This window comes from Dama dama, chromosome X (assembly GCF_033118175.1).
Source record: "Dama dama isolate Ldn47 chromosome X, ASM3311817v1, whole genome shotgun sequence".
Taxonomy (NCBI): Eukaryota; Metazoa; Chordata; class Mammalia; order Artiodactyla; family Cervidae; genus Dama; species Dama dama.
In genome coordinates, this window is record NC_083714.1 from 43,073,887 (window position 1) to 43,086,182 (window position 12,296).

The 12,296-nt window shown below is 37.1% G+C and overlaps 1 protein-coding gene across 7 annotated transcripts in view; it reads right to left on the reverse strand.

Moving 5' to 3' along the window:
• ATP11C (ATPase phospholipid transporting 11C) overlaps positions 1-12,296 on the reverse strand; it is a 165,567-nt gene that overhangs the window by 85,153 nt on the left and 68,118 nt on the right. For all 7 annotated transcript variants that reach the window (XR_009692050.1, XR_009692049.1, XM_061137377.1 and 4 more), the window contains exons 2-3: positions 7,974-8,093; positions 1,581-1,670 (exon numbers count right to left, since the gene is read on the reverse strand). Coding sequence is in view for 5 of the 7 variants with exons in the window: in XM_061137377.1 (XP_060993360.1) it covers positions 1,581-1,670; positions 7,974-8,093 (210 nt within the window). In the remaining 2 variants the exon portion in view is untranslated. The remainder of the gene's footprint in view (positions 1-1,580; positions 1,671-7,973; positions 8,094-12,296) is intronic.

Sequence of the window (12,296 nt, forward strand, 5' to 3'; positions counted from 1 at the left end):
GGCAGGGAGAGGTCAGGTGAACAGAACCACATTCCAAAAAGGTCATTCTCATTGCTTTGTGGAAAATGGAATGGAAGGGAACAAAAGTGGAGGGAGGGAGTTCATTTAGGAGGCTAGTACACTCATCCAGGTAAGAGATGATGGCTTGGACAAGGGTGGTAGCAGCAAATAAAAAAGAAGTTCCAGAGGCATTTAGGAAGCAACACTGATAAGGAATTTCTTGTAAGTGGTGGTTAAAAATGTCTCCCAAGATTAACATGGCTAGGTAGATGTTGTCATTCATGGAAACAGGAAATCCTGAAAGAGAACTAGATTTGAGGGAAAGAGGATCATGGGGTCACTCTCCTTTTACGTAGCTCTGTGCCTTCTTGCACACACTGAGATATCAGTCTGGATTCCTTACCATGTAAGCTCTAATCTTTCAAGTCTTAAAGTCACCTATTCTTTGAAGTTTTCTCAAGCTTCTCTTGGGTAGGAAAAAAAAATCATAACTTCCACTGTGTCTGCACAGCATTTTGCTCATACTAGTTTTACGACATTTACCACATTAAATTGAGTGGATACATGACTGTCTTTTTTGGCTATAATGTAAAATTCCTTTGGGGTAGAAAAGGCAATCTTGATCTTTATTGTACCTGCTAAAATCTTTGTTATCTGGACCACTGCCTGGCACACAGGTGCTTGCTAAACTGAACTGAAATGTGTTACATGCCAAGTGGAATGACTGTGTGTATAATCTTCTACACAGTTTATTTATTCTATGCTATTCTGTAAGACATCTCACCATTGATCTAGAGAAGCTTCACCTCAAATGCCCCATCATTCAAGACTGAAATTGGTTCTTCCCCATATTACAGCCCAGACTGGTTTTAACTTGCAGGGCTAAACTGAATTATAGTACTATTTATTCAAAGTGGATAAACAGAAGCACTTAAGATCAGCAAGGCATTTGAGCAATTTTATTGGGATGTTTTTGCTTCGCTTAAAACAATGAAATGAGAAAAAAAATACCTTTAATGTAGTAAAATTTTCAAAGGGTAATTTTGGCAAGGGAAAGATTTTAATAGCTTATAGACTGAAAGATGGAAGATGCAATTTAAAATGTCTAAAATTTAAAACACAAAACATTAGTAGGAACACTGAGAAGCAAACCAACGTACAAGGATTTCATCCTTAAAGTAAATAAATGAGGAAAAGCAAAACTGGTGATCAAGAAGATAAGTGATAAATTTTCAATTAAACTGAAACTGGTGCTTAACAAAGTGAAACTATTAATTTGAACTATTTTCAGTTTTCACATATACCACTGTATATAAAAGTACACAATGCATGTCCATCTGAGATGAACAAAGATATGAAATCCATGAAAGTTTAAAAAAAGTAACAAAGTCTCAGTAAGTTTTCTAGTGAAAGAGCTACTTTAGAAACATATAAAATTGAGTAAGCTTAAAATATATTAGTACTTTAAAAAGTGTTATTATAATAAGCCATGAAACAACTTTTTAATCACAGGGCATTTCAAGGTTAGAAATGGATTGAAAATCTGCTTGAAGAGATGAAGTTTCTAATGGAGCTCTTACCTGTACAAGAAAAATGATAAGAAAATAAAAGTTTGCAATTCTTCTAAACTGTTCAAACAGATTCTTTGGGAGGAAATTCCAAAGTGTATACTATATGGGAGGAAAAAAAAGATTATTAGAAAGGAAACTTGAAAAAGACTCCAGATTATCACAATACTTTGAAAGTCTGTTAAAACCCAAACCTCACAGATGAATAAGTGTGTGCTTAGAGGTATAGCATATAAACACTATGCAGGAATGAAGTTTTCACTTGGAGCATTCTAACTGGGCCATCTGTCCTTCAGCTTTGCTTTCCCTGGCCCAATCTAAATTAGGTTCCCTGTTATCTGCTCTCATATCACCCTATACTTCCCTGGGATCACATGTTTCAGTGAATAATTATATGTGTGCATATTTTAATTAAAGTTTCTCCCTCAAGAGGCACCGAGATCTAAAAGGGCAGACTACTCATCTAGTCTTTTTATTACTTTTCTCCAACTCCTAGCACAGTGCCTGACATAAAGTAGACACTCAATAAATTAGTTGGATGAATGAATGAACTAATTAAATTAATTTTTCTGACTGTGCTAAGTTTTGGAGTCTTGATCATCATCACAGATAAAATGCTGTCCCTATCACTGCTTTCCACCTCCATGACAGCCTTGGTATACACATAACCTTAGGTCATAGACAGCTTACATTTTAATCAACAACATACCAACCTTGTACTTTGATAGCAGGTAGTGGGTAAAGGTTTCAGTGCTAAATTGTACACGGGCAAGAGGAGAAAACTCTTGGGCCAGCTGTCAAATCACAAAGACTTTCTCACCGGTACCTTAAGCTCAAGGACCAGGGCATTTAAAAATCACCCAAAGTTGGATTTTCTAGATGTCTTAATAAAGACCAGAAACCAGAAAGAAAGAAATGTTTCTTAACCTAAAGGTCTAAGTTTATACTTGCATGGTCTCCATGTGTGAGAAAATATTCATTACATTAGGTAAGGTGACTGAAAAAGCCAAAGTTGCAGAGCATGATACAATAGATGGGGCTTCACTACTAACCTCCCTTTAAAAGGTGTATAGGCCCAAGGTTCAGGGAATTCCAAGAATAGAAAGATGAATGGAGGTAAATATATTCAGTGAAGCAGCTGCATTACAACCAACAGCCAACCTAGAAGGTTCTTCTCCCAGGGTTCATAGAAGTGCCTCAGGGAAGCCCATTCGACATGAAGTGCATACTTGTGTGTGGATGTGTATCACTTGGGAGAAGAGAGTCCACAGTTTTCAGATTCCCAAGGCAGCTTGTGACCAAAAAGAAAAGGGATCAAAACCACAGGTCCAGTCACTTTGAAGCTGCCCTAGTTCAGATCAGCACTTAACTGTCCTGATGACTGAAGGTCAATTTTCTAAAACAACAAACTAAACTCCAACAGGCTAACAGCTGAGCTTCTGGCTCGTTGACCTTCTGTTCCTTAAGTAAAGGGTTTTAAATTAAACAAACAAACATTGGGACTGTGAGAGTCCTCTGTGGGGTGTGAACATGTCAAAGGGAACATTTTTGTTGTTGTTTCTAGGCCCCCACTGTTTCCCTCTGTTTTAACTTCCTAAATGAACTGCTTCCTTGAGGAACTCTGGTCAGTCTCTTGATAGGTAACTATTACTACATGCCCTCTTCTTTCCTATATCAGATCATGAACTATTAAGAGGTCAGAGAACATATAAACATAAGCTCCCTTCCCTTCCATGCCTAGAACAGTGTTCAGCATGTAGAAGGTATACAAGAAATGTTGACCGAAACTTATGTCTTGGCCATTTCCTCCACTGCTCTAACTAAAAAGTAAATTAAACTTCTTGTCTCTGTTATAATACAAATGCAATCTAGCATACATTATTTCAATGCAGACTAAGAGAAGCCTACTTTTAAATAGTGTTCTAATTAAAACTGAAATGGAATGAAAGCGGCATATACCAAGTTACTCAAATTGACTTGTTTACCTAAAAAGTGAACTCTCAGACTTAGTCAGTTGCTACAAACCAAAAATAATGTAATTCACAGGAAGAAAATGTTTAGAGCATTTGTTTCATACATGATGTTGAAAATGGACATTTTTTTGGTCAAAAGTCAGTTCTTTCTCAGAGAAGTCAGTAAGTGGATCTTCTATACTATCTTAATGTGTAAGCCTAAACTAAAAAAGCAACCCTGACATCTAGAACACATTTTAAAAGTTTCTTGGTAGCTCAGATGGTAAAGCGTCTGCACGCAATGAGGGAGACGGGGGTTTAATCACTGAGTCGGGAAGATCCCCTGGAGAAGGAAGTGGCAACCCACTCCAGTGCCCTTGCCTGGAAAACCCTATAAGCAGAGGAGCCTGGTAGGCTACAGTCCATGGAGTCGCAAAGAGTCGGACACAACTGAGCAACTTCACTTTCACTTTCTTCAAAAGTTTCTTCAGAAAAATGCCAGCTTCCCAAGTATGTGCAATGCATTTTCATTTTCTCTACAGTGAATTAAACAACTGGTACACAACTGTGGCCTTTGAGTGAAACAACTGTGGGTCACTCCCTCACACATCTATCATGTAATTTAATTTGAAATCAAAACTTTGTAACTTTGATAAATAACTTTCCTAATTTAAAGGAGAGTATGAAGGGAATCTCAGTTTTGAGAATCTATTAAATTGAAAAGTTTAAACAAGAGGAAACTTTAGAACACTACTTATTTTTACCCAAAGTCCAAAATTTTTCCAATTTAGCCTTTAAAATGCTGATGGGAAAGCTAAAGCTCCAAATAACTTGCTCTAATATTTCTGTGCATCATGAGAAAAGGGATAACAGCTAAAATGAAGTAGTTAACTATGTAAAGTGGCAAAGTCAACAACTGGTTGTGAAGGAGCACAGACTTTTCTTACTACTGGCATTTGAATGCGATGTAACATAATAACCATACTTGAAGATTAGTTGTAAATAAGCATCTGGTTGTAAATAAGCAAAACTCTAGGTTGAATAACTGTTCACTTTGCTAAATGACTGTATCCACGTGATTATCAACTCTCCTTGATGTAGGCAGTAAATCCAATTTTGAGCATCACAGCAGCCTACTTTCATTTTCATTACCAATATCAAGCAGAACTTTCTGCTTTTTCAAAGTATCACTCTTTCTACCATAAATTCAGAACAGCAAAAGGAGTTACCAAGACAGTGCTACCATTAGGATTTAGTAACTTTAGCTTAAAGGGCACCTTCAGGGAGTTTGATAAGATGCAAAGACATGTCTAAGAAATTCTACTGATGCTTTTGATTTTTAAAATGAGAGAAAATGCTAGTGTAATTTTAGTCTTGAAACTTTAATACATTCTTTCACATAGGAGAAGTTAAGTTTAACCTTGGGCACAGCTTCAAAGAGTTAGGAGGAGCTCTCTGATTCTTATCCCACTGAAGGGCTCAAGATGAGGCTCAGAAGTTTTAAATGAAAAAGAAATGTAGAACAGAGAAAAATGATGGAACCTAAGATCTTAAAGATCTAGTTTCTTTTGCTGCAGAAGGGGATTTCCAAGTTTTGTACCAGCTACAAAATTCTAGTGATTCCCAAAGGTCCCTGCTGAGTGCACTAAAGTAGGAAGGCCAAAGAGAACAAGTTTTTCTAAACGAAGTATTTGTGCATCCCCAAAGAAGAAAAGGTTGCTAATTTTGTAAGTTAATAAAACTTAAATTTTTATCAAAGTGTTATTTTCAGTGTTCCTGTATTAACAGGACTTATTCCCAGTGATATTACATTACTGATGGCATCTGTAAACAAACAAAAGGCAGCCAACTGAGAGAGTTATTTTTATTATCGAATGGTTTAGAAAGGAAATCAACACTTGCTACAAGTGTTATACATTTCTTCAATTAAAAGTGTACATTTCTTCAATTAAAAGATTCTGGTGCAAATACCATCAGCCAAAGGGCAATGTGAGGAAGAGAAAGTCAAATTATGAAACGTTTTTCTCTCCAAACTGGACTTGAAGGCTTCTTTTTAAAAGTAATTGCTCTGCATATTTGAAACACAGGAGACTGAGGAAATCAATACTACTGCTTAGGACTGCAGTAATAATAATAATAATCACAAAAACATAAATAACAATAGCAGTTACCATCTACTGAGTTGTTACTGCATGCCAAGCACAGTGCTTTAATGTTTTCTGTGAATTCTTTATCCGCACCACAATCCTGTGAGATAAGTAGTTAATAGTTCCATTTTACAGATAAGAAAATGGGGACACAGGAAGGTTATATAAGTTTAACTTCAAATACATTTCTCCTGTTTATAAGGGTGAAGCTCTTTACCACTACACTATATGCTGTTCTCTTATAACTATTTATTGAACTAAAATTTCATTCTTATAACTATTTATTGAACTAAAATTTCATTCTTTTTGTGAAGTCAGTATACTGTCAATTCCTCTTTTCCTGCTCTATAGCTGTTATGAAAAACAGATCAGTTAATAAGCAGTTAACTAGACAAACTGTAAAAATAAAATATCTACAAAGAAAACAATGTGTTAGTCTATCAATGTAGACACATTCACTACTGTGGTTTCTAAAACACATACATACATACTGTATATGCAAATATGTTTAGAACCAGTTTGGATTTGCCCATGAATTCCTTATTATTTAAATAATATCCTATTGCATTATTTTGACTACTGGCAAAACTAAAGTTAAAATATGAAAAATATTCTATGAAATATAGAAACAGTTGAGAATTAACTGAGTTTTATATGTTCCCTTAATATGCAAAAATACATGGTATATTACAACAAGTGGATTGTCACCAGCTCAGTGAAAAGTCACTTGACTACCAGTGTGCCACTTTACCATTTTCCACATAAAGCACTATGGGAAACAATAATTCCCTAGAAAGTAAAGGAGAGAAAACTGAGGGAGGAACCCGAATAGCACAATGATATGAAAACAGCTCTTTATTCAGAGCCACTATATCTTATAAAGCAGTTCTTGTTCCTGGCTTTATCACTAATGCTGCTTCATGACCATGGCACTAACTTAAGTTCCCTGGGTTTGCTTTCTCCATCTATAAAGTCAGGGAGTTGAACAAGAGGATCTCTTAGGATGTTTCAGTTCTATATTAAGTTCATGATTCTGAGCCAAAGGACTACTATTGACTGTTTTCTTGAATACTAAGGGTGAGTCACAATTTTCAGTGAAAGAACTATTCACTATCTTGGGCACAGGTACAGAAACTTCTAGCTGACAATAAATTTCTGCCACAAGGTTAAAGATTAACAAGAAACAGACATTTAAACTCAGAGTGTTCTATAGTCTAATGGATCTGCTCATTAGGTAACACAGTTTTCAATCATTCTGTCTGTATTTTACATGCTACTCTCCCAGCTAAGTACAATCTATCTGCATTATATCACTACCCAAACAGAAATCACATGTTTGAAAATTAAAATGTTAAATTTGCAAAGTAAGGGTAAAACTTTGTGTTTCAGATCCTCAGTGTTTGTCAACACGCAATGAACCAATCGTCACCAACATTTGAGGTCTACCTTATGCTGCATGAGGAAGCGAGGAAAATTACCAAGATCTGTGCCATACTAGAAGATACAGCAGTCTCTAGATGGTGCCAGCCATCTAGCACCTAGCACCTAGCACCTAACCTCCTCAGTCAAGGGGAAAGATTAGCAAACTAATACTTGTAGATTGATGACTACTGGGTACTATGAGTTATAAAGAATGCTTTCATGTATGGAACATAAGCTCCATTTCACTAATGAGGACATTCAGACTGAGAGATTAATTTGCCCAAAGTCACACAGCTAGTAAATGATCAGACCAGGATTTAAACAGGTCTTCAGGCCACTTCTTTTAGCATTACACAATGCTAAATAAAGTAAGATGATTATTCAAATGGTAACACAGCTATCATGATTGAACCTTTAACTGTTCAAGCAGTGCACAGAACAGAATGTACCCTTTAGGACCCAGGAGTGTACTTGAGAAGCTCTGCAATGCAACAGAAAGAGATACAAATGTCACTCTAAACACCCTCTGGAAGAATGTAAATTATTTACAACCCAGTCCATCCATACAAGGGCAATTCAGGAAGCTTTGGGCAAGTAAATAATTCTACTTTTAGCACACTTTAAGGCTTAAAGTCATACATATAATCAACAGGCATGGCGAATCATAATGCAGGGCAAGGAAACACTCTTGCAGCTATAACGAGACAAAGTGATACTTTTAAAGAAACTGCCTTTTGGTGGAGTAACTACTACAGTTGGTCTATGATTGGTACAAATGCGCATTCAGGAATGCATATATAAATGTCTCAGCTTACAGCATAAATAAAAATAAGTGTTATTTGGCTTACTATATGAACATCTATTGAGCTAAAAAAACAACTTACCTTAGATGAAACTATTCTATTATCACAAAATTTTTGTGCAATGTATGCTTCAGTTTCTGAAACCGGATGATTGCCAACAAATACTGTGCGTGTACCAACTCGCTTCTCTTCTCCAGCACACTGACCAAGAGAAAGGAAAACAGATCAGTTTTTCATCACATTTCTCCATGCTTCTACCGAGCACAGAATTCTTATCTAAGTGTCTAAGCATGTTTGGCTACTGTCTAGAGAGAGAATAGTAGGGAGAGTAGAAACCTTGTTAGGAAATTCAAACTCCACTGTTAAGTTTTGTTTAGGCCAACTGCTCTGAGGCCAACATTGCGATCCTAGATGTTTAAACTGAAGTATCCTAGAGAAACAGTATTTTTTACCACCAAGCATTTTCTTTCATCTACAGGATCTCAACCATTACTGTCACAGCAACACACTAATTTAGAAAAGGTCAGATTGGGAATATTTAATTTATTACACAAGAAGTGTTGAAGACAATCTTGCAAATTTCATTATCAGACAGCAGAAAGCAGAATGCAAAATTCTTATAAACTGAAAATAATTGCTTATAGACAGGAATATAGAATGGCTGCCTCTATTAATGGAGTGATCAACTATTTCTAAAGAGAAAAGTTGCAATTCTTTGGCTTTTCAAGGAAAGATATTCTTTTGTGATCTCTCAGAACTTATTGTCAAAAAGTTCCATTTCACACAATATAACTCTAATGCCCATTCTGTATTTTTAAAATGTAGATTCATTGAATCTAGAAGCTACAAGATTCAGGTCCATTTTTACCTCATAGTTTTACTTCACTGAGGCTTCACTCTGTTTTCTCATCTTGAATCAGGGTAATATACTTTCTTATATAAATCTAGAATAGTCTCTTTTTAAAGTTTTTAATTAGTCTATTTATTTTAATTGGAGTATAACTACTTTACAATATCGTGATGGGTTTTGCCATACATCAACCAACATGAATCAGCCACAGGTGCACATGTCTCCCCCGATCCTGAACCCCCCCCCACCTCCCTCTCCACCCTATCCCTCTGGGTTGTCTCAGAGTACTGGGTTTGGGTGCCCTGCTTCATGTATTGAATTTGTACTGGTCATCGATTTTAATGTACATGTTTCAATGCTATTCTCTCAAATCATCCCACCCTCGCCTTCTCCCAGAGTCCACAAGTCTGTTCTTTACATCTGTGTCTGTTTTGCTGCCCTGCATATAGGATCGTCATTACTATCTTCCTAAATGGAATAGTCTCTTTTGATGGCACTGTTTTTACATGTTTGAGACAACCATTTATTTAAGTCAAAGGAAGAAACCAATATCCACTTATATATTTCCTTATTTTATAAAAAAGAGCATAATTCCACAACCTAAAATGTTTTAAAGTAAGTAGCCACAAAGATTTCTGTTCAATGATCTATTTAGAGGTCAAAAATATAACTCTCTACCCCTGAAATATCATTTTAAGCAAGACTACTTAGAGGTTGCAAAGTTTTCCAAATGTCTATGTTTTGGTGTATTCCAGTCTGAATTTCTGTACCTCGAACAGATATAGGGAAAATAATTTTTCAGATTGAAAAAAAAATTACCCTAAAAAAAGGTAAGACCTCTTGCTTCACCGTGGGCTTCCCTGGTGGCTCAGACGTTAACGCGTCTGCCTGGAATGCGGGAGACCCGGGTTCGATCCCTGAGTTGGTAAGATCCCCTGGAGAAGGAAATGGCAACCCACTCCAGTACTCTTGCCTGGATCCCATGGAGGGAGGAACCTGGTAGGCTACAGTCCATGGGGTCGCAAAGAGTCAGACATGACTGAGCGACTTCACTTTCTTTTGCTTCACCATTTTCATTTGAAGTTTATTAAGTAATTATCTAGTGGGGTACAGCCTCCAAAATCAATAGGGAATCACTGGAAAAGTGAGATAAACTGAAGTAGGAGAGATTTAGGCTGTATATAAGTGATAACTACTGGAAATACACTCTGGTATGGGCTAAGGGAGCTTGTGGGAATTCAATCTATGGCAATCTGGAAAAAGTCACAAAGTCATCAATGCTTGACAATTGCTATTCAGCCGCCTGCCCCAAGACAGGGCATTACAACAGCTGACTGTACAAGGTCCTTCGCATGCTAAGGGTCAGTGATTAACACGTAAATTTTCAAACAGTTCCTGGAAACAAGTAAACAATACCTTTACCAGAATGGTAACTATATACATTTTGATTTAGGGACTGACTTTGTCTGCAACTGTAATATACAGGGTCTGAACACAGACGAGCACTACATTTCCCATAATACCCATTTTGCAAAAAGTAAATACACCTTCTTAAAAGTATAGTTTACTCTGTTCCCTAGCTTTCTGTTGCAGGTTACAGTCCCACTGTAGTCTCTACAACAGACCAGAAATTGTCAAGTCCATACACACACTACAATTTAAATTCTTTCATTTAATAGTCACATGGCTATCTAGTTTTTCACACAAGAAGTGGCTATAGAGTAAATAAGCAAGAACCACTTTTCATGCCAGTTCTCAGATCATTCAACAAATGAAAAGGGGGAAGAGGAATGAGGCAGAACAGTGAAGCAGGATGTTTCCTGCACTGCCAGTACAGGTTGTTTTCCTCAGTTAACAGTGGCCACAGATTAACTTAAAACCAAACTGAACTAGCACTACCCCAATTCTGAATTGTCTTCGACTTTCTTCTGTGGCAGATAACTTTCCAAAGAACAAAAGGAAGGTACAAGCATAAAGCAATTTTTCAGGCACATGATATTTTTATGAATTTTGCATTTGTATAGCATTTATAGTTTTACTAAGAGCTTTCCCTATACTTCATCTCTGATTTCTTTCAAGTGACCTCTCTCTCCAGTAAATAGGAGAAAATGGATTGAAATTGCTGTGCAGGTTTGGGGAGGGAGAGAGGGGATGGGAGATCCAGACAATGATCATTGTTAGATGAGGGAATCGGAGCCTGAGTTAAGTTGTAGAATGTATGCTCCTGAGGATTTTTCAAAAAAGGGCAAAGTCTCCTCAGGTCAGGCGGGTTGAAGTTTGGAGCTGCCTGAGGAATGGGGCTGCGGTGGGGTGAAATAGATGACTTTTCCATGTCTGTCAACCTAAAAATCTAATGAACCTGCAATTTCTGGTAGAATTTGTTTCAACTCTGTAATGCTGCTTGGTTCACATAAAAATGGCAAAGCTGACTGTATGTGTAAATTCATTGTAATTTTCCACTTCTGCCAATGTAGTGTTAAAACAGTGGTTTTAGCTCCTGTGATTTTGAATAATGTAGGTGCCTTAGCCAAGGGAGAGAAACTCTAAGTAGGAATTATAAAAAAAAATCCTGTTTGGATGGCACACAATGTAGTCTAGAGTGGGAGTGTATGATTCCTGCCACTTTGTAATGAATTTTAATTAGGAGTCCATCCTGTGTTGAAGTGCTTCCCATGCAAATGTCCTTAGGAATGGCATTTATTAAAATTGAAATGAGTTGGCACCAATTCTATTTTAATGAGATATCATACACACTACAATTAAAAGGGTGGAAAATATTTAAAAGTATACTTATAGTGTATGAATTAACATAGAAGTCAATTTAATTTTCTAATTTATGATAAAAATCACCCTTTTTACTCCTGAATTATAAACTGAATCCTGTGTTAAAAAACAAACAAACAAACAAACAAAAAATCCCAATAATTTATTCAAGACATAGTCTCTCAGTGAACATCAGAGTAGGGCTTCCCTGATGGTCCAGTGGTTGAGAAACTGCCTGCCGATGCAGGGCACGCAGGTTTGCTCCCTAGTCCGTGAAGATCCCACACCCTGCAGAGAAGCTAGGCCCGGGCACTGTAACTACCGAGCCCACACATCCCAACCACTTACCTCTGACCCTGCAGCCTGTGCCCCCAACATGAGGGGACACCCCAACGAGCAGTCCCACATGCTGCGACTAGAGGGGAGCCTCCACTCACCGTGACTAGAGAAAGGTCCATACAGAGCAAAAAATAAGAGGGATAAATAAATCTTCAACAACAACAACAATGGCAAAAACCGAGAGTAAAATGGTACTGTTATTCAACTAGTACCAGATTAAAATCCTATGCCTTTGCTAGTCATAACCAAACAAAAGCTGCTGGGAGTATAATTTGTTTCTCAATTGTCTCTAGACCAGTGACTCAATAAGAACTGAGGGAAAACAGAGAACGCAACACAAGACTGTCATCATGAAAGCTAGCACAGTTTCTAAAACACAGCTCACCTCTCCATCCATTCCACATATTGGCAGACTTGAATTTATCCCTTAGTCATAGACCAGTGGTGCTTAA